At 42.2% G+C, this 27,875-nt stretch overlaps 1 protein-coding gene across 5 annotated transcripts; it reads right to left on the minus strand.

Moving 5' to 3' along the window:
• Window positions 1-693: 693 nt before the first annotated feature.
• slc38a4 (solute carrier family 38 member 4) lies at window positions 694-27,875 on the minus strand. 5 transcript variants are annotated; one of them, XM_053642208.1, is made up of 19 exons: window positions 27,621-27,875; window positions 27,326-27,466; window positions 26,849-27,185; window positions 26,493-26,588; window positions 16,472-16,652; window positions 15,559-15,652; window positions 15,167-15,282; window positions 13,927-14,000; window positions 13,671-13,763; window positions 13,450-13,531; window positions 12,858-12,940; window positions 12,701-12,759; window positions 12,336-12,602; window positions 11,868-11,947; window positions 11,671-11,771; window positions 11,354-11,478; window positions 5,008-5,152; window positions 4,397-4,494; window positions 694-3,916 (listed from the first exon to the last, which is right to left on the minus strand). In XM_053642208.1, the coding sequence occupies exons 5-19, from the start codon at window positions 16,582-16,584 to the stop codon at window positions 3,812-3,814; spliced, it is 1,635 nt and encodes a 544-aa protein (XP_053498183.1). In that variant the 5' UTR covers window positions 16,585-16,652; window positions 26,493-26,588; window positions 26,849-27,185; window positions 27,326-27,466; window positions 27,621-27,875; the 3' UTR covers window positions 694-3,811. The 5 variants fall into 5 exon arrangements, with proteins under 5 accessions (XP_053498183.1, XP_053498186.1, XP_053498187.1 ...); XM_053642211.1 differs by lacking the exons at window positions 26,493-26,588; window positions 26,849-27,185; window positions 27,326-27,466; window positions 27,621-27,875 and adding an exon at window positions 26,106-26,452; XM_053642212.1 differs by lacking the exons at window positions 26,493-26,588; window positions 26,849-27,185; window positions 27,326-27,466; window positions 27,621-27,875 and adding an exon at window positions 19,983-20,507 and having other exon boundaries at window positions 16,472-16,648.

A 27,875-nucleotide genomic window follows, 5' to 3' on the forward strand; every position in this document is an offset into this window, starting at 1 on the left:
ATCCTGGTAATATTATCTACATGAGCTTCAAATAAAAGTAAAAGGAAGTTAATAAGCATCCAGTGTCCAATGTCCTTTACACATTACTCAACTTTATCTGTCATCTGGCTTTGTTGCAACATACAATGGAAGCGAATGCCATGTTTATGAATCATTTTGCCCAGAGATAGCATATGGAGACAAAAGGGCAACGGGCCTAAAACAGAGCCTTGTGGAACTCCAAACTTTACCTCAGTATTCATAGAGAAGTCTCAGACTTCTACAAACTGATAACGATCAGTCAAATAATACCTGAACCAGGAGAGGGCAGCCTGGTGAGATATTCTTTGACTGGATAAAGGTGTGTGTGTGTGTGTGTGTGTGTGTGTGTGTGTGTGTGTGTAGGTGTGTGAGATCAGTTTTCTCTACCTGAAGAGTTAATTACTGCTTTGTGACTAATGCGTTTTATTAGTCAGACTAGAACCCATAGTAACCTGAAGCAAAGAACTGAGGTATTACACCTCTGCTCATAAATGTGTAAGGCAAATAAGGAATACATCTCCATGGATTTAACAAATATAAATAAATAAATACTTCAGAGGATGTGATTTATTTATGTATTTTTTTGGTACATCAAGACATCTGAACACTGTAATATTTAAAAGATGATAAATAATGACCTCAGATTAACACCAAGCCAGCACAAGAAAGAAGTTGGTTTCTCATTTTTTATTTTTATATTACATAATATTGAAACCGCTTCAATGATACAAAACAACTTTGACACAGTAAATACGCAAATCACGTATGGTTGATCCACGGGAAGCAGAGCCGGCTCAGCCAATCGCATGCGACTGCTCCTTGTGAGTCAGATGGCACTCTGTAGGTAGAGCAGTTGAAGAGACAAGTAGAGCTCTAGCTGTGTCGTTGAGCTTCATCGGTGGAGGGGCTTCTAGAGACGTGCAGAGCTTTCTGTGTCATGATCGGCACTTTTTGAAAATCAAATCAAAAAGTACAGCAATAAATATCCACAAAAAAATCATTCTGAGGTATTAGGGAAAATCAGTATGGGACCCCTCCACAAATGAAACTGATCCAACTTTAAAATACCTGAGGGAAGGTCAAGGCACAGAGCTAAAGCCCATCCAGCATGACACTGATATCAGACACTGAGCGCACACGTAAGCGTGCAAAACACGAGCGACTACAGCCTGTAACAGTGTGCACAAAAGAATCAGTGTTTATCTGCCGTTTTATAGGTGGACTGGACCCTGCCCCACGATACACCAAGGCATTATCGTAGAAAAAAAGTGTACAAACATGAGTAAAGAGATGACCTTCAGCCGTATGCAATACAACCATCCAGGTTCTGTTATGTACCATCATGACAAACTGACAAACAAGTAGCATTAAAAAAAAAAAAAACACTTCAGTTTTTTTTTTTGTTCATTGATAAAAACAGCCAACAGGACACTACGTAATAGAAATACAATATTGTTTTGTCCCTCACAAAATTTACAAAGCAAGCACGTAAAGAAAGGAAGGAAGGAAGGAACGAAGGAAGGACGGAAGGAATAAAGGAAGGAAGGAACGAACGAAGGAAGGAAGGAAGGAAAGAAGGAACGAAGGAAGGAAAGAAGGAACGAAGGATGGAAGGAAAGAAGGAAGGATGGAAGGAAAGAAGGAAGGACGGAAGGAGAGAAGGAAGGAAGGAAGGAAGGAACGAACGAACGAAGGAAGGAAGGAAGGAACGAACGAACGAAGGAAGGAAAGAAGGAACGAAGGATGGAAGGAAAGAAGGAAGGATGGAAGGAAAGAAGGAAGGACGGAAGGAAAGAAGGAAGGACGGAAGGAGAGAAGGAAGGAAGGAAGGAAGGAACGAACGAACGAACGAAGGAAGGAAGGAAGGAACGAACGAACGAAGGAAGGAAAGAAGGAACGAAGGATGGAAGGAAAGAAGGAAGGATGGAAGGAAAGAAGGAAGGACGGAAGGAAAGAAGGAAGGACGGAAGGAAAGAAGGAAGGAACGAAGGAAGGAAGGAAGGACGGAAGGAAAGAAGGAAGGACGGAAGGAAAGGAAAGGAAGGAAGGAAGGAAGGAAGCTAGTTGACTAACTAATAGTACTAAAATACATAATAGTAAAATGGTATCAGTAAATCGTTAAGCGTACCTTATAGCAGATTATTTACAAAGACTATACAACTGTCAAAAAAGACCATGATCCAAAACATGCACAAAATATACCATTTCATTTGAAATATCTGTCTCTGTCTACGTAGATCAACAAATGATCTATAAATACTGTCCACTTTGGAGGGATAGGAACATCAATAAAAATGTTTTTTTTTTTTAGTGTATTTTTTTTTTTTAAATTCTGCACAAAATAGCAAATCAGCAGTGTTTGCTTTGTCTAATGGTCTCTGCACCCAACGAGGACACGACTCCACTCGGACATGACGAATAAACCTTTACCGCGGTGCGACGGCGTGGCGCACTCGAGCCGTTTACAATCTTTTCAATATTTGGGAATACTATGATAGGGATAACAGAATAAGGATTCGGTGTTGAGGTGAAAGCTGCGCTGATTCACAGCATAACCCTACCAGCAGTACCACCAACGCAGCAAATTACTCCAGCGTAAACACACGGGCGGTTCACGGCTGCCGTTGCATTAGCTGTACGGTACTGCGCAAAACGCCGAGGCTTTCTTCTAACCTGCTCTGACGGTGTTTACTCCCTCACTGTGGGTTCTCCTCAACACAGCAATAGCATTAGTGAATCGTAAGCACATGTTTAATACTAGTACCGGTACTACTACTCACATAGTACCTGATGACTAATACGATGAAGTTCTGGCATCAAGCTCTCAGATTTCACCTAACGCCAAAAAAAGGTCAGAGCCAGTTGTTCTATTTTCATGCGTCGCTTGTGTGATGTGGCAGTTTCGGAGCTGGAATGAAGCCGCGCGTTTAGGATTCACGCTCAGCGTTTAGGGAAAAGATCCCCAAGGCCTTACTTTTGGTTTGCTGTAATTGAATAATTTCACATCATCTTGCACAGAGGTCATCTGCAGAGGTTTCGTTCGTGCATTACAGAGTGAACGCAATAAAAGGCAATTGCAACGCACTCGACCCGAGTCCTGGGCGCGTGCACCAGCATGAACATCGTATTAGTGGGGAATCTTTTTTTTTTTTTTTTTTACATTTCCCTTAAAACCATGAAAAACTACAATTAATGCTATTTGATCAGATGACTATCGTACTATTTACATATACAACAAGCAAAAATGCAATGTTGTTTTTTTTTTTTTTTTTAAAAAGAGACTAAAAAACAAATTTCTCTGTGTTGCTTACAATCATCTATTGGTGCCAGTGGAAAAAAAAAATCCCCCTAAAAACCAGTGTTGTTAACGTGTGTTTGTGTCATTCGCGCCCATCTGTGAACATACATAAAAATGTTAAAACGCAATACAGAAGGGCTCCTCAGCCATCATGAGAATGACCTCCTGAAGCACCGCGGCAGCCTTTTCTTCTGCGGGGTCCGAGGCAGCCAGATCAGACTCTTAATTTTGCGTCTCTTTCTCTCTCTTTTCCAAATCTCCTAGAGCTGAACGCCGACGCCGTCCACACGGCTGGAGTTTCACGACTACATCCGCTAAGAGCGCGGCATGTTCGGTGTTAAAAGACGACGTACGATGACGTTGGGAGAACGTTAAGACATAGAGAGAAAAAGAGATCACGTCAGCTGAATGTCCGTTTGTAACGCTGAGAGGGTGTCCTTCAGCAATGTGCCATTGCTTATAATAACCCTCGGTTCCGCATTTTTGGCGCGTTTAGTGGCCGCCTCCAGATCCAGGAGGATTGTGGATCCAGTCAAGAATGATGAGAGACAAGCTGCCAATCATGAAGATGATGCCCACTATCAGGAAAATGACTGCCTGCGGACACAAGGCAATATTCTGATCAATTATCTTAGCCAGCTAGCTTATGTCCAACAGTTTATCCCAGAGACCTTCTATTGTTTGAAAAAAAAAAAAAATCAACAACAATAGAAACCCTCAAAGAATTTGTAATGGTTTTAATGGAACATGTAATGGTCCTTGTGGGTCTCTACTGGTAATTTGTTTCCTTCTATTGCTGGCATGTCTAGTAGATACCATTAAGGACCAATAATTGTAATGGTTGATGGTTTGTAATGGTATTTGTAGTGGGAACCATTAGAATTTCTGTGATGGTTTCTATCGCTTTGTTGTTGTTTTCCAGCAGGGACTACAAGACTAAAACGAAACGTAATTAATCGCTAGTATGTCTGTGCAGCGTTGTACATGAAGTCAAAATGGTAGAGGTGAAACGGTCCGTTCCAATAAGTTACTGGTTACGTTATACGTTAAGGTATTTCATTTTGAAGGCAAACGTACCGATATCTTCTGGGTGGATCTGAACGGGACGCTCTTGACCAGGCGCAGGTAGAAGGCAGCAGGTAGGATGAAGATAAGCATGGTGGCAGCAGAGGCGCCTGTAGCAGGAGGAAAGTGTCTTCATTTCGGTATTATGATATAGTATACCTTCAGCTCATCACTTCTACAAAAAGAAACCCCTCATGACAACAGGTGTGTGTGTGTGTGTGTGTGTGTGTGTGCGTGTACAGGTATAATAAGTACATAAAGTTCTAAACCTGATATGAAGAGGACTACATGTGAGGATCAGGACAAACGGCAGCTTTTTTTTTTTTTGGATTGCTTCTGCAATACTTCTGCCAATTTTCGAAAGAACCCGATTCAACCATACGCTGCATGTCTATGGAGTAATGCTGGACTACCCTGAACAAAATGGCTGTAAGCTGCCTTGTGTTATGCTTATGCAATGAATTTCGACAACGTTTGATTTGTTACAGCGGTCACATAGTTGCGTCATAGTTGATTTAAATGTACTGTAAATATATACACAGTCAATATTGAGCTCCATAACAGATCCTTTGGTTACCACTTATGTCCGAACGACGTTTTAAAACGAGTCAAACATCACTCACCTATAAAGCCGAAAATATCTCTGATTGTTGGGACGCAGATGACGAGAATGTTGTTGAAAGCCAAGATGCAGGCGGCAATGAGGATGTGCCGGATCCAGCTGAATTCTCGCCCGGCAAACAGCAGCGTGGTGATAGAAGAGCGAATCTAAAAATGTTAACACTTCAGGTCATTACACTTGCAAGTCCTTGACCTAAGAAATGGTTCACTGTTATAAAAAAAACCAAAACAACAAAAAAAACAAATAAAATCAGTTCACAGACTTAATACACGTTATGAAAGTTGAACAGTTATCCCTCCGTGTAGACAGGATATTGTGGTTTTGTGGTTAACTGAAAACAAATCGAAAGCAAACAGTAGAGAAGCAACACCGATTTTCAGCGCTATAAAACCTTCAGGGAGGATCAAGTCCGAGAATACTGAAGTAATCCGTACGACGCGTCTTATTAACTTTTTCATTTCGAAGGGAATCCGTTTCGTTTTAACAAACGGACAAGCGATACCCCCGGACGCTGAGAAAAGCACAAGCCGTCTTCAGCCTACTTCAGTGGTAGTAGCCATCAGTTGTGGGAACTGTAACTCGAAAGGAAGGTTGTGTTGTGTGTTCATCCCTACTATACTAAGCAACAGCCTTCTGATGTTAATTAGCATCGCATGCCTTCCATAGACGTGTTTAATGGACAACTATACAATGGGCTTGAAAAACAAGCTCTACAGGGCTATTTCACTACAAGTGTAGGTTTACAGTGTTCATCAACTGATAAACTGTACATCGTGTCCATGTTTACATTTAGCTAGCTAACATGAGAATATCTGCGTATGTAACTTGCTAGCTAGTTGTTTACTAAGCTAAACGACTTTTTTTTTTTAAGTTAAGAAAAGGCTAAACAACACAACACGTAGAGGTAGGATATGTACGTTAAGAATGTTCTGACATGGATTTTATATTCACGCATAACTAGATTTCAGTGGAAGTTTAATGAAAGCCATTGTGTCTGACAAAAAAAGCAGCAGCAGGTGGCTAACAGAGTGCAGCTAACGAGCTGAAGCCAGTTCACAGGACTAGCACTGAGCAGCTCAACAAAGGCCTGGGAAAGCTAATGCTAATTCTAATGCAACGGGCGAAAGTTCACCAGCAGGAGGTGAGGAGAAACCACACACAAACACACACACACACACACACACACACACAGTGTTGAAGCTGTGAAATGCCCTGAGAGAGTTGCATCAGCCAGCTCAGCTCACAGGAGGAGTGGCATCTACTGATGTGTCAGTTTATTATCCAGGATTGACTGTTTGAACTATATTAAACTTTAGTGTTAGCTCATTCAGATCAAAGACCTGGACAAAAGTTGTGTTATACCTAAAACCTCAAATAAAGTGGCGTTAACGAAGTGTGTAATGAAGAAAATTACACATCAGCTTCACACGTTGAAATATTTATTATGTAGAACGACTCAAATCTAAAATAGCATCGATAGCCCTTGAAAGTACTTTGAATCTAAACGAGAGTGTCTGCAGTGAAAGCTGTGAACAATGAAAGGCCGAGTAATTTAAGTGTGGAGGTTAAATATGTACAAGAAACAACAACAACAAAAAAACACAAAACCCCTTCAAGGTTCTTTGGTTGTCCTTCCGAGGGACTCGTTCAAGGTTCTCTGTAGAACCATACAATGGTGTGCTTCTAATTAACAGTAAAAAAAAGCAGATACTACCGGTGATAATGATTAACTTTAGAGAGTATTTCTCGCTCTCTCTCTCTTTCTCTTTCTCAGCTAGGTGTCAAGGTTGTATTTTTAGCATGCCAATGTCCCACTCTTTTGTATGGGATTTTCACATTAAAGAACTGCCACTTGTTACCACCTGGTTGTGACATTTCGGTTGCCCCAGAGCTCTAGACTGAAAAATTTGGCGTCCACTCGTGAACAGCAAAGAGTCTTTGGAAGTTGCAGGTGTGATCTTTGTCCGATGTCTGTTTCTCTCTCTCCTGCCAGTTACCAAGGAGGTGAAACATGTGGCAACAGGCCACTGCAGTATATCACGGGCCACCAGTGGGAACATATCAGACTTTATTCTGGTATGTTCCGATTAAGCCACAGAACTCCGATAGAAGCAGGGATGAATGGAAATGACTAAAACTAGGCTAGAGTTCAGTTCGTAATAATCAGCGCTGCACTGTTGGAATCAGGGTGCGTTAATCCTGAACTAAAGCCGCGTTAGCTACGAAGTTAATCCATCTGCTCCGACGGCAAAGCTAACATTTCAAATTCCAGAGCCGATATATTCAGTATCACGGTGTCAAAAATGACATCCTCGCCTGTTAGCGCCGCTCTGCGCCATATCCAAAAAAGAATGACTGATATGACGTGAGGTCAGATGTAGGACTTCTTTGTTTCTCACTGACTGGGAGGACGGTCTATCCTTATCGATACAGTCCAGTAATATCATGAATAGTTATTTATTTCACTATAAAAAAATATATATACTGGACCTCATTTCTGACAGTCTCAGGATTGGGTGTTAGCATATTATTATCGAACTAACAATGAACTAACAGGCTTGTAGCGCTTCTCGTCCTCATATTTAGGTTCAGAAGCATTACACAGCACTAAAAGCAGCCATTTTGGCTTCTTAGACCATGCAATAATACTGAATATAAGTCTGTGTTCAGAGTGATAAACTCTGGTTGAAAATTTTTACCACCAGGCAAATCATACAATAAACATCAGTCATATTTTACAACGCAGGGGGTGGGGTGGAAGTGGGGGTGGGGGGGGGGCAGACGTAGTAAATGAACCTGTGCCATCCTGTCCAAGCATTTTTTTTTTTTTTTTTTATCATTCTTTATCACTGTTTCTAAGCCAAGGACTCTGCAGCCTGGAGACACAGCAACCGTAATCTCACTTTGTCTCTCTCTGACCTTTCAGAAATGCAACTGCCAAGAAAGCACAATGTGCCTCATATATATATATATATATATATATACACATATCCAGCACTTAATATCAAAATGTCCTCCTTTCCCCTCTTCTCTAAAAGGCTCCAGCGTTCTAACACACACGATCCAAAGTCAATTTAGATGCAAAAGCATGCACACTGAATTCTAATACCGGGACACGGGCACTTCAGAGGACGACGTGAATACGTTCCAACTTCTTCAGTCATCTCTAAGTAACATTCCAGTCATCATAACAGAAGTACGTAGTTCAGTAGTAATAGTAGTAGAGGGCAATTTGACTTAAGTGGAAGAATGTCTAGGTTAAATCCTGTTGCCTTGAGTTGCTACAGCTAGATAGAACTGAAATGTCAACCTCCATGTCGACCTAATGTCTATCTATTTTGACCTGGATGTAAAGAAAAGAGAGAGAGAGAGAGACAGAGAGAGAGAGAGAGAGAGAAAACATTAAACATTTTAGTTCTGTGATTATAGTTAAGAAAAACTGTAGAAGAACTACCGTTGATCTAATGTGCTTGTAGCACACCTAGTGGCAGATGAGTGCTATTGCATCATTTATCGCAAGGTCATACACACACACACGCACACACACGCACACACACACACACACACACACACACACAGAGTCTGCACAGCACCTAATCACCACAGTGGAATATTCCACTCACCCTCACTGTCTGCACTTCCCCCCTCCCACTTCCCATGGATCTCCTGCAGCCATGATGGGCCCATGAATGGGTCCTTATTCCCTTTTGTAGTCACAGGATCGTCCTGTAGTCACAGTACTCTATCCACAGAACCGATGCAGAGGGTGGTCGATACGAGAGATGTTTGGGTTTAGAGATGCACAGCACTGCTTGCTGAAATCATTGTCTCTTAGTCCTAAAGCTAGTTTCAGTACTGTACTGCTTCATCTGCAGTTTTAAATGCCTAAGGCCGTTATATTTATGATGCAAATGACATCCACATGTGTCAGTGTGGTTATGCACCACACCTTTAACATACGTAGCATTGTTGTATGTGTGTGAGTGTGTGTGTGTGTGTGTGTGTGTGTGTGTGTATGAATAAATGGTGCCCTGTGATGGACCGCTGTCCCATCCAAAGTGTAATCCTGGCTCCGGGATCCACCAACACACACACACACACACACACACACACACACACACACACAAGCACCATTTAAGTTGTTGTTTTAATTCATTTTAAATGGCAGAATCTAGCCCAGGTCACTATTAATAGTCTATGAGGAAAAAATAAAAGCATGCAGTCTAAAAATATTCATAATTTCCAAGGCTAATTGCACAATTGCACCCCCTAGTGGACGGTTCATATTACTTTTTTATTTTTATTTATTTATTTATTTATTTATTTAAAAAAAAAAAGTCTTAAACTCAGTCTGTTAAATTATGTGCTGTAATCTGAGTTTGTTAGTGTTATCATCTTACGTAATATTCCGATGTTTTAAACATGTATCAAGCTGCTTTTTTTTTTTCGTTCTAAAGTTTTTAAACTTTAAGTTGAAAATCTATTCGTCTTGAACTCATTTTTAAAATGAATGGAAATAAATCACAGAATTTACTGCACAGGATGGATGGGAAACCATGAAGTGGCTAATGAAAGCCGTTTCTCAACAAGGTTAACACTTGGGCTAACACAAGGGTGTGTGGGACATATTTTTTATATCTTGGTGGGACACCGAATGTCCCCACGAGGATATGAATATCGAGGATATTTTTTTCTTATATTATTTGCCAAGACACTTTCTTTTAAAGTTAGGTGTAGATGCTTATCACTGTCAATGGAAGGTCCTCACAAGGACAGCAAGACGGACGTCTGTGTGTGTGTGTGTGTGTGAGACAGAACCCAACTGGGCCCCCAACATCACGCTCTTGCTACTCTCAGTGCTCGAATATAGCTGCGGCTATATAGGGGCCTCGGCCATGGTGACAGATCTCGCCCCCTCTGCCCTCTGGACTACATAAAACATGAGTACAGTGACATGTCTGGCGCAAAAAGGCACAATGACACACAGACACGTTCTACTGCTGCCATTCAGTGTCCTCAAGATTTTTACAGACACTCAAAGTGCTTCACATAGTATGAGAGGGGGGTCCTCCTCAACCACCACTAGTGTGTAGCATCCACCTGGACGATGTGACAGCCAGAATGCCCACCACACACCAGCTATTAGTGGAGAGTGGTGTAGCCAGTTCAGGGATGGGGATTATTACTGGGCCATGATAGAGAAGGTTCTACCCCTACTCTTTTACGAGAAGTGTCCTGGGATTTTTAGTGACCACAGAAAGTCAGGACCTCGGTTTAACGTCTCATCTGAAAGACGGTGCTGTACTGCGGCATTAGGTCCCACACAGACCACAGGGTGAGCGCCCCCTGCTGGCCTCACTAATACCACTTCCAGCAGCACTGCATTACATTTATGGCATTTGGTCGACGCCCTTATCATATATAAATGAGATAAATGTTAGAGCAACTTACATTTATCTCATTTATACCCCTGAGCAATTGAGAGTTGCTCAAGGGCCCAACAGTGGTAGCGTGGCAGTGCTGGGACTTGAACTCCTAACCTTCTGATCAGAAACCCAGAGCCTTTAACCACTGAGCCACCCCTGCCCCCTTAATTTTGACCATCCAGGTACTGGCCAGGCTCAACCCTGCTTAGCGCCAGTGGGAAACCAAGTGCAGGGAGATATGACTCTGGTACGAAGGAACAAAGTGTGCTTTTAGGCAGGACAAAACAGTAAAAAATATATAAACAAATAAATAAATAAATCTCGACTGCTGAATACTGTAGAGCTATTCAAAAAATGTCACTTATATCATCATTTATTTCCCACTATTCTGGTATTTTGTACATTCCCCATAACTCACAAACATTTAAGAGTCAAATGTAATTAAATACCAAATCTGCAGTTACGAAACGTTCGAAACATAGGAACTCTCCTCAGAATAACTCGCACTGACGGCGAACACGGGCTCGTCTTTATCTGTTACGTCTCAGCAAACGAAACGGCTGCGACCGTAGACCAATTCATCTAGCGTTCCCTGCCCTGTGTTTCCCATAAACCAAATCCTTTCTAGACTTTATTTATTTATTTTGACCAATTTCAAGTCATTTAGTTTCTTTCTAGAAATAAATACTTAAAATGAGCAAAAACGATCCACCAATAGACCCAGACTATTCGGTTTGATGATCATGAGGTCTGTGGTTTATTGTGATCTTATACAATCATAGATTATAATCAGATAATTCTGTATGAAGGATTTTATCTGATAAAATTATTAACCCATGGTCACCATGTGACTCTAGATACTGTGTGTGTGTGTGTGTGTGTGTGTGTGTGTGTGTGTGTGTGGGGTGCTTGGGTACTCACAGGGAAGAGGACGATGGGAACGGTGAGCGTTACAGCTGTCAGCACGGCGAGACGCACACACAGAAGCATGGTGTCAAACTTATAAACCTTGGTAAAGGTGTGCAGCAGCTCTGCCTCCACATTATCTGTGTGTCAAAGCGTGTGTGTGTGTGTGTGTGTGTGTGTGTGTGTGAGAGAGAGAAAGAGAAGAGCGTGGTGAGAACAATAATAATCACATCTCATACATGCTGATAATACAGAACATTACTGCTATGGTTACCAAACACTGTCTGTTGTGTGTGTGTGTGTGTGTGTGTGTGTGTGTGAGGAGGACGTACCATAGAACGTGAGGTAGCCAAACAGCGCTGACAGCATGTACATGATCAGCATGGCCAGAATCGACAGGTTGGAAACGTTTTGCATTTTCCTCCGACTGCGACTGTAAAACGAATGAAACGTGAACACTCGGGGTTAGTGAACTTTCTTTCTTTTTTGTATGTCGATCTACTGAAGCGAGGAATGAAAAGGTACTCACTCTTTGAGCTCGCTGTAAATGGGAAGGATTTCCGGGTGACACACGAAGGCAAACGCCAGAATAGGAATAGTATATGAAGTCTGGAAGAGGAAACGCACAGAAAACGTGTGAGACATACCGAGGCCACGTGTCACGCGAAAGGAATAAAAGACTTTTCCGGACGCACTGTTACAGACAAATAAGCGTTGGCGTGCTGTGTGATGCTAATCAGCACCTTCTAACCAATCAGCTTCAAGAATTCGACAGCACTACGGTATAAAAAAAAAAAAAAACGATGAATCCATCCTCATATTACCATAATGCCATATTACCAACGTTATTATCGTCCTTTTGTGAGTTTTAAATATTGTGTTGTTCGATAAATATTTATACTCATGATAATCAAGATGAAGATCGGATGAAGAAGAAGAAGAAGAAAAAAGACGACTTATTGCTGTTGAAATCGAAAGACACACTGTGAGCCCTCACCTGGGAGTTGAACACAAAGTATTTGGGTGTGCACATGTCCTCGTGGTCGTCCGGGTGAGAGGTGTAGTGGACGCCAGAGACGGGTACGGCGGTAGAACGGGGATCCGGGTGAATGCCGCTCAGGTCTGCGCGAGAGAACTCCATCAGAGCCGAGCTGTTAAGCGACGCATACGGATTCATCAGCTCCGACCCGTTTAGACTCGTATTGGCCGAGTGGTGGAAGAAGAACGGCAGAGGACAAGGGAGCTGGGTCTTCTTATAAATCAGCTGACACACACACACACACACACACACGATATAAATCAATAAAGATAGAGCGAGTCTTTAAAAATTGGAATGCATCAAACAAGAATAAAAACACTTACCACGCCCAGGAAGAAGACCATACAGGAGAGAGAGAAGCCACTGGTGTAGCCCAGGTATCCTGCACGAGAGCGGGACAGACATAAGACACGCAGATGGAAAAATACACCAGGTGAAAAGTTTGAAACCTAGCGAAACAGTGCGAAGAACAGGGCTTACCCAGGTTCTTGAGCAGGGCCAGGGGTAGGATGACTCCAGCAGACACGAACACGACCAGGTAATTCCCGTTCAGATACCACTCCCTACAGCAGAGGAGAAACCACACACCATACTCTCACCCGCTCAGCAATCTCACACGAATCTTATCATACGAATATTCTCAAAGCCACGGCGCACAGGCCGTAAAGGTGAGGAGCGCAAACTTTTGCACGATATAAAATAATTTTAAAAAACCAAAAAAAAAAAACGTAAACACTGATGTAGAATCTATGGGCGCTTCAGTTAAGCAGTTAAGCAAACTAATTTTGTCACATCGATACGGCGCCCTCCGTTAATATTGGCACCCCTGAATATGTAAATATGTGCAAAAAAGAAGGCTGTGAAGAATTGTCTTTAATTGTCGAAGATTCACGAAAATACTCTGCTCTCATGGATATCAAACTATTGCAAACAAAACAGGTTTATAATTTAAAAAAAAAACAAAAAATCAACAACTCTTTTGTTAAATATAGGTGTGCAACAATTATTGTCGCCTATACGAATTCACATGAGAAAGGACTGATAAGAATGACAACGTGTCGCCACCACTCACCCAGAATTCTCCTCGAGTCTCAGGAAGGCTCGGATGACCTCCGGCAGCTCGTATTTCACTATGAACAGGTAGCTGGACATGGCTGGGCAAAGACAGTTTCATCACAATCTGTTCACACTGGACAGCTGAGCAAGTGTAAAAGTCCCAACAGACTGCGTGTGTCAGTTATTACAGCACAGTAAAGACTGAAAAGCAGTCACAGCTGTGCCTCATCTCCTCACCTCCAATATTCTGCATGATTATAGACCCAAACGCCGCCATTTTCCCCGGCCAGCCGAACGCCCTTTCACCCAGCTTTTCATAGATAAGGGAGCCTGGAAAATACATAAAAAAATTATATGCTTACAAAATAACCCCGAACACTCCTACGATACCATTTATATCTAGCAATAGAAAAGAAGACGCCTACGATATCAATTATGTTCTTGTGTGTGTGTGTGTGTGTGTGTGTGTGTGTGTGTGTGAGTTAATGATTACCTCCTTCTTTAGCTGTCACAAGCAGCAGGTGAATAGAGTAGAGTGACAGAATGGCAACAGCGAAGAGAAGAACACTGCAGGACAAAGTGAGACATTAAAATCAGACATTAACCACAAGAAATAATATCAGGGTGTACTTTATGAAGTTCTCAGATTGGTCTGTGTGAAGCGACACACCACGGGTTAACGGACTGTGGTTATGCGGAGGTTATTTTTAAATCCGATGTATATCCAGTAGAGGCCATCAATCTCCTCCGACATTCTAACATCAACCTGTGTATTCCTGTCAACCTTCACTACTTGATATCTGTCACAGTGTTAAAGAGAAGGTGACAGAGCGCATGAGTGAAAGAGAGCAAGAAAAAGAAGAAGAGTTGAAGGGAAGCCTCAGTATCGGGTTACCGGGCACCAGGAGCGTATACACAGAACAGAAATAGCCGCCCGACGTAGGCGAGAGTAGAAGAGTGATGGAGACGAGGCCAAACGCTGACCCGCTAGTCAGGTGAAAACCGGATCTAGCACCGACGACGGTGTCCTCTTCATCCTCAAGCTGTGAGGGGAATGTGAGGGCCCCGCGTGGGAACGTGCGCGGAGCCGAGCAGTCCAGCTGACTGCCATCAGTCAGTCAGTCATTCAGTCAGTCAGTCAGTCAGCGCATGCTCAAGGCAACGATGTCCAGACGGACACGGAAACACAGCCCTCTCTTAACGTCTACCTCTCGCTGTCATATTCTCCGTCTCCACGTTTCAGCGTTTCGTTCAGTCAGCACCCCGGTCCGCAAGAGCTTAGAGACGGGAAGTTCCTTAGCCAAAAATAGTCCTGGCTGAGAAAGTTCTGTAAGTGCACCCTTACAGGAGATGCACTTACGGCTAATATCATATACATGTCACAAAGTCACGGAAATCAAAAACAGGGCTGGATTAACCCTTCTGGATAAAAAGACATAATAATAATAATAATAATAATAATAATAATAATAATAGGTTTCCTTGACTGTCTAAAATCTTTTGCATTCGTGTACTATTCTTCATTTCTTACACAGTCTCTAGCGTTATATCCAGAGCGACACGGGTTGTAGACTAGAAACCAAAACGCTGCTCGGACGTCACACCGTAAACTAGAATCAGATGTTCTCCGGTTCGTATGTATAAACGGCGTCCAGATCTCACTCACGACAAGATTCCGACACCGTTCTGATACCCTACTGACCAGAAGCGCAACCCGCTGCACACACACTTACAAAAAGAGGATGATTCCAGTGTTGGCCATGGCGAAAGAGAGGCCCAGGATCCCACTTCCCATGATGGCGTTACTGAGGTTAAACACAGACATCCCGAAAGACGTATGACCTGGGTGCTGTGACAGAGGACACAAGCAGGAGAGAGAAAGAGAGAGAAATCAATTAAATGTCATCTGTAATGAAGAAAAAACAAAACATGTTTATTTAGTAGCCTACATACGTATCCATATGTGCTTCAATTTGCTACATATTTTTAACAACTGAATAGAGAGACTGGTTGTAGGAAACACCACGGCTCTGGGGCAACTGCTACAGTGAATGCCTTAAGAAATTCTGTGTAATAATAATAATAATAATAATAATAATAATAATAATAATAATAACACTCTTACATATTCTTCATGATACTCCTCAAACTTCTTCTTCTTCACTATTCCATTTGTGAGAAACTTCTGACTCTCGGCATCCTCTTCATCAAGGAACTGGCTGCAAAAAGCGAAGTTACAGATGTCTATAAATTCATGGACAGATCAGATCAGCCTCGTCTGTCTATAGGATGATGTTCCAGAACTGTACGGACTTTGCAGATGTTTCTTTTGAAAAGCTCTAACCTCGTCTTCCTGTTTCTGAGGCTTAGCAATGGTTTACATCTTGTAGTGAAAACCCTCAGTAGCGATCTGATGAAGTCTCCTCTTGATTGTTGACTTTGACACACTTTTTACACCTTCTTTATCTGGCCAACACTTAGAAAGGGTTCTACCTTCGGATCTTGTGATGTTCCCGACCTCGCCAGAGGGTTCTTTCTTTTTAAGAACCTCCCGGAGAGATGATTCGACCAAACCTAATGTTTTTACGGTCTTTCTGATGGGGTTCGTTTCAATTTTTCAGCCTCACGATGACTTGCTTCACTGGCACTGAGAGCTCTTTGGACTTCATATGCCTAACGTAATCAACTCTAGACCTTTTGTAAGTGAAATAACGGAGGAACATCGCACACCTGGCCACGGAACAGCTGAGCAACCAGCTGTCCAATTCCTTTTGTTGGGACCACATATTAAAAGTGCTGTACTTCTTACACCCCAGATGATGGATGTACACGTCCACAAATTAAAGCTCATATTAATTATTTAATTTCACGCCAATATACCGTGTTAGACAGCTAAAATAAAGATAACTTTGCCAATGTGCAAACATACAAGAATGTTTGAGTACATGTGATGAAATTAAGAGCGGTAGATAAACAGAAAGGCAGAAACGAAGAGGGCTGGGAAGCAGATGGACGTAGCAGGGTCTCAGGCTGCTGACCTGTTCATGGTGGCCTTCTCGGAGTCGATGGGTCTGGGGTAGCACTCGTCCAGGCTGTCGTTGCTGTCGTCGTCCACCTCGGGGCTCACTTTCTTCAGCTCCATCCGCTCCATGGCGAGTAAGCAGAGACGATCGCAGGCAAAACGACGACTTCTCTTAATCCTGAGGAGAAAAACGCTGCCTGAAAAATAAGAGCGTGAGCAAATGGGTCAGGAACAAAGAACTTCCAGTAATGATGACATTTAATACAGCACAGCTAGAGCAACATTTCAAAGCGTACCAAAATGTGTTCATGCTATGCAAGTCACACGCGAGTAAACCGTCCTCTCATTGGCCGGAGTGCGCCTGTTTATGTTTCGCTGTTCCGCACATAGCGGTCATCCGTCGAGATGGATAGACGGCAGCTCCGTGAACTTACTGTGACATTCTTTTTAGCCGTAGTTATTGTAATCAATCAGTCTGAGTAGGAATTGATGTTCCACGGAGCGATTAAAGCCCGTCTCCTTGAGACGCTCGCTAAACACCGTGTAAACCTCGGCGCCGTTATGCGTTTTTGAAAGCTGTTCAGAAATATGTCCGTCAGACCAAATATCAGTGAGGCGTTTTCCCTCGTCTCCGGTCCAAGTTAAACCGCAATTCATGTTCCGAGCCACTATTGAAACACACACGCTGTTTACGCAACGCAGTTCCTATCACGCACTGCTACGTAGGTGGGTCCGTCGGGCGTCGGATCGCTTTCTCACCACAAGCCGACCGCTCCGGAGTTCATTCGCAATTGGGCTGAGACCACACCGAGGCCGAGTGTTTGGGTGCGGATCCGAGCGCGATTGCCGTGCTCGTATATCTCCAAACGAACCAAAAACCACGAGAAAAAAATGCACCGGGTTCCGAAGCGAATGCTCTAAATGAGCCAGATGTGCACACACCCAAAGACTAAATCATATGTCAAAATGCTGAAGGACAAATATTTGTTGCCGCTAAGTGAGGCCTCATGCTTAAAAAGAGCATTATACTGTGTTCTACATGAAAAAGAGCTGGTTGTGAGAAGATATGTAGTAAATCTAACGTGTAAAAAAAAAAAATCAATTGTTCCCAACTGGGGTAGTGGACTTTGACCTTTTAGCAAGGCCTTGATGCATTTCAAATGCCACGTTGTTTACGCTGCCAACACATTTCCCTCATTTTCCAGTCCTTCCTGTGCTGGTTGCAGTCTGCTATGATTGAACAAGAAGGAAAGCTGAACACAGTCTATTAATTTGGCTTGACAGCGCTTTATAATGATGTAAAGTGCAAAGAGTTCACATGCTCTGACAGGAGCCCGGTGTAGCAGGTTTAAATAGGACAATGTCTCATCCCATCGAACAATACACAAGCTCTGGAAGTCTCAGCAGAACTCGAGCCACAGTCCAATTATCTTTTTTTTTTTTTGACTGTTGGCGTAATGATGGCAGCATGGAGAGAACACACCGCTCCTCAGAGCCAACGGGCAAGAGCGTTATGTAACACCGCACCAGGCGGCAAAGACGTCTGCACAGCAAATTCATTCATACCCCAAATCCTCCTCTTCCTCACACAATGCTCCCTTGGTAGAACGTGACGTGTTGCAGTCAGAGTTGTTTCAGACCCCAGAGTTACATTTATGGAAAGCTACAACGTTTCCAGCAGCACTGGAGCTACGGTAGTGCAGCAGTGAGGTGCGTCAGCAGCTGTGCAGGGAGAAAGTTCTGAGCAGTAAGATCACCGAACGAGGTGTGGTTTGTTTGCTCGTGAATAAACCTAGACGTGAACGCTTATACGCGAATCGTTAGTTTGTTTCTATACAGAACAATTCTGAGTGTAACTGAATAAAATCCTCTTTTAGTTTTTATTTATTTATTTATTTATTTATTTTTGCATGACATCTAAAAAAAAAATAAAAAAATGCACATTTATTTTCATTTATTCGCAGGTAGTACACCTAACTGGTGAGAAGGAGTAACTCGGTTCAAATATTGGAAATATCACGCATATAGTAAAATCTATCTAGTGTTTCCTATTATAAGATTATAAAAACAACCCGCCCCCCCCCCCAAAAAAAAAACAAAAAACAAATATAAAAATATCACACCTATTTCTAGAGATTTCTAACAAGTTTCATAATCTTATATTTGGTTTACTGTAATCTTATAATAAGAAATGCTAGATAAATGTGACTACAGTCAGAATATTTTCATGCTGTCATTTCTGCAGTGTGTATTATCCATTAAAAACACATATTAACCCCTATGAAGCTCTGAAGATCACAATAATAGCAGTTTTCATTTTATTTCCCATTCATACTTAGATCTTACAACTTAACGCAAATGTTCACAGAGATCCCTTCTGAATGAGAGACACCGCTGGTCTGCTCCTGTGAGGAATGCAGACCAGCCGGGAGCCGTGTGAACTTTTACGACAGTAAAAAACACTCGCTCGGCTCAAGCTTGGACTCATTTCCCATGTTCACAGCTAATACCAATCGCACAACCATTCCAAGAAGCACACCACCCCCTTGGGGGATAAAGGCAATTAGACTCAGACGTCAGACGTACTGAAATACTACCGCACGTACAAATCACTGACAGGAAGACAGTTCAAACTGCACGTTGGTTGATTTCAGTGTAAAAGAAGCCGTTTCGGATGAATTCGGGTACTCACGTGCAGGGTAGGACTCTGAGCTGAAAGCAGAAGTGTGAGCTTTTACTCCTGCAGGTGAGTGGCAGCTATAAAGAGCAGAGGGTGGGCCCTTCTCAGCCAATCGGGTTTTCTTTCACCCTGAGCTCTTGTCCCAATGCACGCACCCCCCACCCCACCTCCCCGAAACCTGCGTCATCAGCCACAGAGGGCACACAGGATCCTAAACTTGTAGACAAGATAACACGCGTTGCATCAGCTGCTCTTTGCTCCGTCCTTCTGGGACACTAAGGATGAGTGACATTTTTGGATATTCATCCACATATCAATTTATTCATGATCACATAAGAGTGCACATAGCTGCACACACATGTTCAATCATGCACACACACACCCACACACACACCCACAGAGCTGTCTGGGTGTGTGAGGCAGACAGACGTGCTACTAATCACCACAAAGCGTCTATCTCACGCATACACATTCACACTGTAAGGCGAGCGTCCACCCACACGGTGATGATCTGAACCTCACGTTAAAGTGACAGAACCAAACGATTTTTAAACAAAAAAGAAAAAAAAAACCGAAGGCACGTATAAAATCTCCCTTTGAGCCTCGTCTGGTAAAAGATACGAGAATCGCTTGGAGTTCTAATCGTTACAACTGAAACATAGACTCGGACTAATCTCACCGAACGTAATGAGTTCATCTCCCAGATCAGTTTTTAGAAAAAACAAACAAACATATCAAACCACATCAATCCATAGCAAAAGAGTTGCTGCAGAATATTATCCAATGTGAGAAAGATCTCTAAATGAAAAGAGTACCATGCTGGTAAAATAATAAAAGTCACTCTTACGTTGTTGGTCTAGATGCGTTTTCTTATCTCAAGGAGAAAGAGCTTTCCTTTGCTGATGCTCATTCCTTATATGGAGTCAGCCATCTATAAAGTCCATAGCTCAACCCCCTCAGACCAATCACAAGCTTTGGCTCAACTATCAAAACAAAGCAAAGGTTCCCCACTACACCCCTGGTGACATGCTAAACTCGCACCAAGTTCAAATTGCCATGGATAGCCATCCAAAGCCGAGCAGGACTATCTCCAAACTCTCCTTCATCTAACACACGAGATGCTGCACAAGCCAAATGGACTCTTACCCGTGTACCTCACGAGTGTGACCTGACCTGCTCCCGTAAAATATGCAAATTAGCCTTGTTTACGGATGTCGTAAACAATAAGGACCATTACTTCATGTTTCAGCTTTCGCACCTTAATATAGGATAAATATATAATATCACCGACGTATAGGCGAATCTACGGACGCATTACGGTTGCACAGCAACGCATCACATACGTATCTGACTGAAACAGACCATCCGGATTGTACTATTCAGATCATAAAACTAATAAACGGATGACCAAATCGCAGCGTCGCCGGATGGATTGTACGTTCATCTACGCCGTCTTTGTACGCGATGGCGTCCGAAATTTGTGGATCTCGACGGGGTGTGACGGTTTCTCCAAAAAATCACAAAGCACCTACAAGGAACTGGACTTCAGAGTAAAATCATATAACCATTATGGCGAAGTAAACAAAACACCTCCGGAAACTCCACAGCTTGAAAACACCACGGTGGAAGCAACAGCGAGGATATCGTGCTTTAATGTCTCTGGAAACATGAAGAGAGGGAAATCTGCATCGAAAATGTTAGTGTTAGTATCTAAAGGGCAGTTTACACACTGATAGTGCGCTGTTTCAGTCACAGCGAGATGGCTCGGACATCATAAGCGCCAGGTGGCTTACGCAAGAGAGCTGCCTACAACACTACCCTGATAACGCTGGACAAATAACGTTACACCATGCAAACGTTTACAATACTCCTTTCATGAACTGCAGGTCAAATGGAAGAACATGACATCTTAGCAAGTGAAATGTAGTCAAATTTCTCTCATATTTCCTATTATAAGGTTACAATAAGCCTCATATAAGATTATTAAACCTATTTCTAGACATTTTTTACTCACTCATTTACTCAATGTCTTGTGTTCTGCATCAATAAATAACCCAGTCTACATCGTCTCATTGCTATTTAATGTAATGAATTAATTTATTTATTCATGAAGGTCTCTAAAAAGATCGTTATAGGACCTTGGTAACAGGAACTATTTAGAAAAACCTCTTGTGAAAACACTGCAAAACAAAAAGGTGTCTCATTGAGGGAAAACATCTGGAATATTTGAATAATCTTTGAATAGTAAGATTACAATAAACCAAAGAGAAGATTATTATACTAATTTTCCTATTCTGGCAGATTTGTAATCTAGATAGATTTGACAGTAGCTTTGTAATGCATGCCATCATTTCGAAACATTACAATGCAGAATATATTTGTAATGATGCTGTCCAGACTTTTCGGCTGCTTTCGTGACACATCTGGATCCCTTAGCTGCACTTAGACCTGTTGGAGTTACAACGTTAAAAGTCTATGAAATGATGGTAGTAAAATAATGCTCCGAAATAGGTTCACTGTATTCACGTCATTTTGTCGCCAAAAAGAAAACCCAGGCTTCGGAGAAGCAGTTGAAAGTATTCAGGAGTCATATGCGATATATGAGAGTCCACATCGTTGTCGTTGTTCATGCACCGACTACAGGTGGGTGAAAATGCACAGGAAAACCCAACTGCTGTCAACGTTTGGAGTCATAGAAAGGTGTTTTTTTTGTTTTCTGTACCCTCGATTGGCACTCTGTCCACAGCCTTGGTGAACTTATTTATTTGCTCAACTTTAGGACGAGTGGCACAGCTGAACATGAGATATCAGTTTAACTAACACCTGTCTTTAGTAAAATACTTGAAACGGCCTTGAGACAGAAACTGGCCACTGCCGTCCCGCTCAAAACATGTGACATGTACTTTATATATTACATGCTACTCATCATTATTGGGGATCTCGTTTTCTTTTTAAACTCCACTAGTTCTGACAGTAGTGCTAATAATAAACGTGCTGGGAAACCTCGGGTCCTGACATTCATGTGGATGTTACTTTGACACGTACCACCTATCTAAACATTGTCGCAGACCAAGTACACCCCTTCATAGCAACGGTATTCCCCAATATCAGTGGCCTCTTTCAGCAAGATAATGCGCCCTGACACACTGCAGAAACTGATCAGGAACTGATCAGAGTTCAAGGTGTTGCGCCGACCCGATCGTCTAGACATCACAATTTAGCCCTTGTCAAAGTCGCTCAGATCCTTACGCTTGCCCATTTTTCCTGCTTCCAACACGTCAACTTCGTAAACTGACTGTTCGTTGCTGCCTGATAAATATATCCCACCCCCTCCCCCGTCGACAGGTGCCACTGTAACGAGATAATCAATGTTATTCACGTCAAATGTCAGTGGTTTTAATGTTATGGCTGATCTGTGTATACAGCCTATGCACACATAAGTAGCTTTCATAAGTATTGAGTTGTTTTTTTTTTTTTTTAACTATACTATGTAGCTACCTAACACTAGTTAGGCTACATAAATTAGTTAAACTTGCAATCTACAAACACGCACATGACCGTATGGTAAAGAAAATGTTAGGAATGAGACGGTCAGTTAACGTTTGTTGACATTTACACTGGTAAGTTTCTCTTTTCGACCACACTCCATCGCGTCTCTGTCCGTTTCGTAAAGGGAGCCATGTTCGATAAAGACAATTATCATAGCCCAGGAGCCTCTTGATTAAAACGCAGAATCGTGACACTGTTGTGAGGAAGCACGTATAAGAGGTTGTTCGCCAGATATCACGGCGTAAGAGCAATTTAACATCGGCCACTACGTGGTTCTGATGGTTTGCGGCTTACGGATCCAGAGTTCCCATTTCGATCCTGGGATGGAGTTATTGTCTCCGTGGAGTTTCGCCTGTTCTCCCTGTGTCCGTGTGGGTTTCCTCCAGGATCTCCGGCTTCCTCCCACCAGGCCATCTGGACTGGCGTCCCATCCAGCATATATTCATGGCTCGTGCTCAGTATTTCCAAGACGGCTCCAAATTAAATACGACCCTGACTATATAATAAAGCGGTTACTAAAGATGAAAAATGAAAAAGACCTCTCTAAGAGATCTCTCCGGTTTGGATGCGTCTCTCCCCACGGTAGCTTCAGATTCCTGTTCGTGGCTGACAGGCGTGGGACCCGATGTGGTCTTTCTGCTGTTGTCGCTCATCCACCTCAAAGTTTCGACATATTGTGCGTTTTGAGATGTTTTTCTGTTCACCACGCTTGTAAAGGATCATTATTTGAGTTACCGTATCCTTCTTGTTCAGCTCGAACCAATCTGGCCGTTCTCCTCGGACCCGCCCTCATCAACAAGGTGTTTCCACCCACAGGCCTGCTGCTCACTGGATGTTTCTCGCACCAATCTGTATAAACGTTGCTGTGTGTGAAAATCCCAGGAGATCAGCAGTTTCCGAAACACGTAAACCTGTCTGATCTGGCATCAACAAACACGCCGCGGTCAAAATCAGTGAGATCACATCCTGTAAACATGAGCCGATGCTCTTGATCTGTATCTGCATGAGCAACATGATTGACTGATTGGATAACTGCGTGAATGTGTAGATGTTAGGTGTTATTAATAACGTGGCAGGTGAGTGTAATTAATAACAATGCAGGTCATTCGACATTCATAAACCTCACAACAGCACGCTCAAATCCCTGCTTGATACACCAACGATGCTACACGGAGTTCCTGAGACCTGGCTGGCACCAGGTTGGGGGTGCACAGCTAAAGGAAGGATGTGGTCTTCTCTGGGAATGTACAAAGCTGGTATCTTTTGGTCAGTTGTGTGAATATGTGTTCAGGTCAATGTAAGAGGCCTCAGTGTAAAGTTCACATACTGAGGTTTGTTTCCAGTGACTTATCACAAACAAAACTGTTGACATGCTTCTTTAAAATAAGCATTTGTAACCGGATATATATTAGGCCAGACAATAACTGGGACGATTGCAATACACAAAAGCAATACAACCTAAAGAGGATCAGTGCTTGATTTCTAGCATCTCAAATATCTAAGACTATTGTAAAACAATTTGTGGTCCTGGAAAAAAACAACAACAACCTGAATGAGATTTAAAGCATTAGAGAGTGTAATAGTCCACACTAGACAATCTTGCATAGTCCCCCCCAACCCCCCCAACACACACACACCCCCCCAAAAAGGTCATCAGTGTAGACGACTACATTATAATGATCATTTCCAGTCTTGAAAATGGTTCTAGGAGTGTGATGATATGGCAGCACAGAGAATAGAACATATTATTTAAAGCTTATTTATTAAAGGTGGCGCAATTACCGTGTTTTCGTTCCTGCTACCAGTTCTGCTAATGAACCCTCGGATATCAGCCAATACTGATACCCGTCCCATATTGTTTTCTTTAAAAACTGCTACGCTTCAGATGTTTCTGCTTTACTGGATCGCATTTCAGAGCTCGACTCTTTCACACAAAAATCACTTACATTGTAAATTGAATAAATATAGTATAAGGTATAGACTAAATATAATAAAATCAACCTTAACACAAGGGGGAAAAAAACAACAACATTAAGTCCGTTTATATGTAAACATTTCCAGTTCTAAAAAAAAAAGAACATTATTTTCAAACCTTCTATTTGTTACAGGATCCGATATTCGACATGTTTTCTTTGATATCCAATCCAACATTTTTTTTCGATACCGATACTGCGTGCTGGATCAGTGCCATCGCTACTACTTCTTCATCTTCATCTTGTTATTATTATTATTATTTTGAACAATGTTCATGTTACAAAATGGTGCAGTTTCTTAAAGATGACCGCACCGCAGTATTATAAGTCAGATTTATACACTGTATAGCTGATATACACTGTATGGCCAAAAGTATGTGGACACCTATCCATCACACCACACATATGTGGTTCTTCACCAAACTGTTCTAAGCAGACCATGGAAATGCTGTAGAATTACAATTTCTCTTCACTGGTACTAAGAGACCCAAAACCGGTTCCAGCGTGACGAAGCGCCTGTGCGTGACGAAGCGAGCTCCATGAAGACGTGGTGTGTTAAGGTCGGAGTGGAAGAACTCTTCAGAGCCGTGATCTCTCAACCCGAATGAACACCTTTGGGATGAACTGGAACCGGAGCCTCCTCGACGTCGCATCATCAGTACCTGACACGAACCTCGCTAACGCTCTTGTAGCTGAATGAACACAAATCCAAAATCTACTGGAAAGCCTTCTCAGACGAGCAGAGCTTTTATTATAACAGTGCAGGAGGACTAACTCTGGGATGTAATTTTCATCAAGCACATCTGGGTGGTGTGAGAGTCACAAAGGTGTCCACAAACTTTTGGATTTCCAGCCTACTTTTGTGCAATATTTAAGATGTGATCTTTCAGAAAACACAGCCTACTGATAAGATTAAAGCGGTCTCGAGAGCTACAGCTGGTGTGAAGTAGTGGGCGGGGCTCACTCTTGGTGTACATTAGGAGTTGCCTCCCATGCACAGAAACGTGTTTTTATTCTTCTTGTAAATAAATAAATCAAACAATAATCAATCAATCAAGCCCAAACCAAACATGCATGTTGACCTTAGTGGACAGCTAAATGGTTAAATGCTAAATGGTTTTTATTTTCAATCAGTAACTCGAACGCAGTCTAAATAAAGCACGAGCATGATCCGAACCTCGACAGAAGACCAAGCTGTACATTATAATGAGGCTATATTTTATATATAGACCTAGCCTAGTGAGATTTCACCACAACACTAAAAATAAATAAATAAATAAGTAAATAATAATAATAATAAAAACAAAAGAGCCACCCCCCCTCCCACCCCATGTCGGTCAAAATACATCAAATAAATAAATAATATCCAAGAATAAACTCGATTCAAACCTTGAACCAACCCTCCTAGTGCATGCAGTAGGTTATTAATTAACAAGTACACACTGTACCTTAAAACAGTGCAGCCTACTGTATATCCTTAATGCCCATCCATGCAGCCTTGACGGCACTGGTGTAAATAAACAACAACAAACAAAACAAAAACAACACAACAACATTTTGCACTTCGCTACTTCTTCCAAACAAATCTCTTTCCAGCCCTCATGGGTACACGAGTCGGAACGGATAAGCCGTGCGGTTTTATTTATGTGCACGTGCTATTTTCACGCGGTGAAAGGGGTTGTAGAGGAATCGCGCGCGCGCATGCAGGCAGACACAATGCAGCGACGCGTCCTCGCGCCAATCAAAACAATCCAGACTGTTTGAAAGAGAATAAATAAATAAATAAAAAACACCCAAGTTGACAGCAGTTATGCACAATGCAGTGATGCACAGACCTGTATCTTCTGTATCTTTGTTTTCATAGAGTTGCTCGAGTACAGTCACACACCCCTGGTTACTCGTGCAGCTTATATCCGTCAACCCAGGCAATTCTACAGTAATAATAATAATAATAATCATAATAATCATAATAATAATAATAGTTGTGCTTTTACTATAGTTTTGTTTTGTTTTTTTTTTCATTCCCAAAGTCAAACCTCTGAGCCACTTTGCATAAGATCACCCACACAGGTACATGCAGGTTATTTATGAAAATGATCAGCTGCCATAACGCAAGCATAACATTTTGCTTGCAGTCGATGCAAAAGCGTTAAAAGAAATTACGATAGGCATCTAAATAAACAAAACTCACCTGGTTTGGTCAGGGAGAGAGAGAAAAAAAACAACAACAACAACAGCACACACTTGAGATCTCTGAGATGAAGCCGGCAACTGATCTTCAGCTCTTCTAGTCCATACCCATTTAAACCAGGAGAAGAGCATGGAAATTTCCACCATGTGATGATGCCAGAGCCCTCCTACCGCATCAGGTTACAGCGACACACTCTGATGGTGATCGCCTCTATACCCAGTCTGTCACTGAACAACAACACAGCAAGGCTGATGCTCAGGACTTTCTTCCCCATCAGCTGTCTTTGGCTCTCAAGATTCCTTGAGCGAGTCGTTTGGAATGTGGTGTCACTGATTTTCTAATTAGATAAGATAAAATAAGATAAGATAAGATAATAAGATAGTAGCGATACCCTTTATAGCCCAAGGAAGTGTTATTGTTATCCTTCAAAACTCATTAAAAGCAATTAAAATGGTCTTTAAACTACTCGTAGTAGACCTGTAGGTGTCTTCGCCTGTTGTTGCAGGATATTAGTAATGGTCTCCAGTAATCGTATTCTGTCCCAGGTGGAGTGCAGTTATGGAGACTTTGAAGTTTAAACCCTCACCAACCAAATCTCCAGCCAACAGTGCTCATTAACTGACCGTTAATGAAAGAGCAAGAGGATGATCAACAACAACAAAAAAAGAGCTAGCGTATATGTCTGTACTGTAATTATATAGACCTGATGAAACTGTCCTTAGTTCCATGGGGTGGGAACGGTGGCTTAGAGGTTAGCAAATTTGCCTCACACCTTCAGGGGTTGGGTTTGGAATCCAGTCTCCGCCCTGTGTGAGAGGAGCTTGCATGTTCTCCCCATGCTTTTGGGGTTTCCTCCGGGTACTCCTACAACGCTCATTGGGTAATTATTTCGTCGAAATCTTTCTGCTGTTGACCCTTTAGCTTCTGAAGAGAAGAACAACTGATATTGCATTTCTTGCCATGGAGTCAGCAAACACCTCTAGCACATTATGATCAGAATATCAAACTAATGTACAGTAAGCTAAAA

This window comes from Ictalurus furcatus, chromosome 14 (assembly GCF_023375685.1).
Source record: "Ictalurus furcatus strain D&B chromosome 14, Billie_1.0, whole genome shotgun sequence".
Taxonomy (NCBI): Eukaryota; Metazoa; Chordata; class Actinopteri; order Siluriformes; family Ictaluridae; genus Ictalurus; species Ictalurus furcatus.

Excerpts from the sequence above, each read along its gene's own strand:
- slc38a4 (XM_053642208.1), bottom strand. The coding sequence starts at position 16,584 with ATGGAGCGGATGGAGCTGAAGAAAGTGAGCCCCGAGGTGGACGACGAC. Across the intron at positions 11,479-11,670 it reads TGGCTACCTCACGTTCTATG|ATAATGTGGAGGCAGAGCTG; the intron begins GTACGTCCTCCT and ends TTTGACACACAG. Across the intron at positions 5,153-11,353 it reads TTCCCATCGTCCTCTTCCCT|ATTCGCTCTTCTATCACCAC; the intron begins GTGAGTACCCAA and ends TAACATTTTTAG.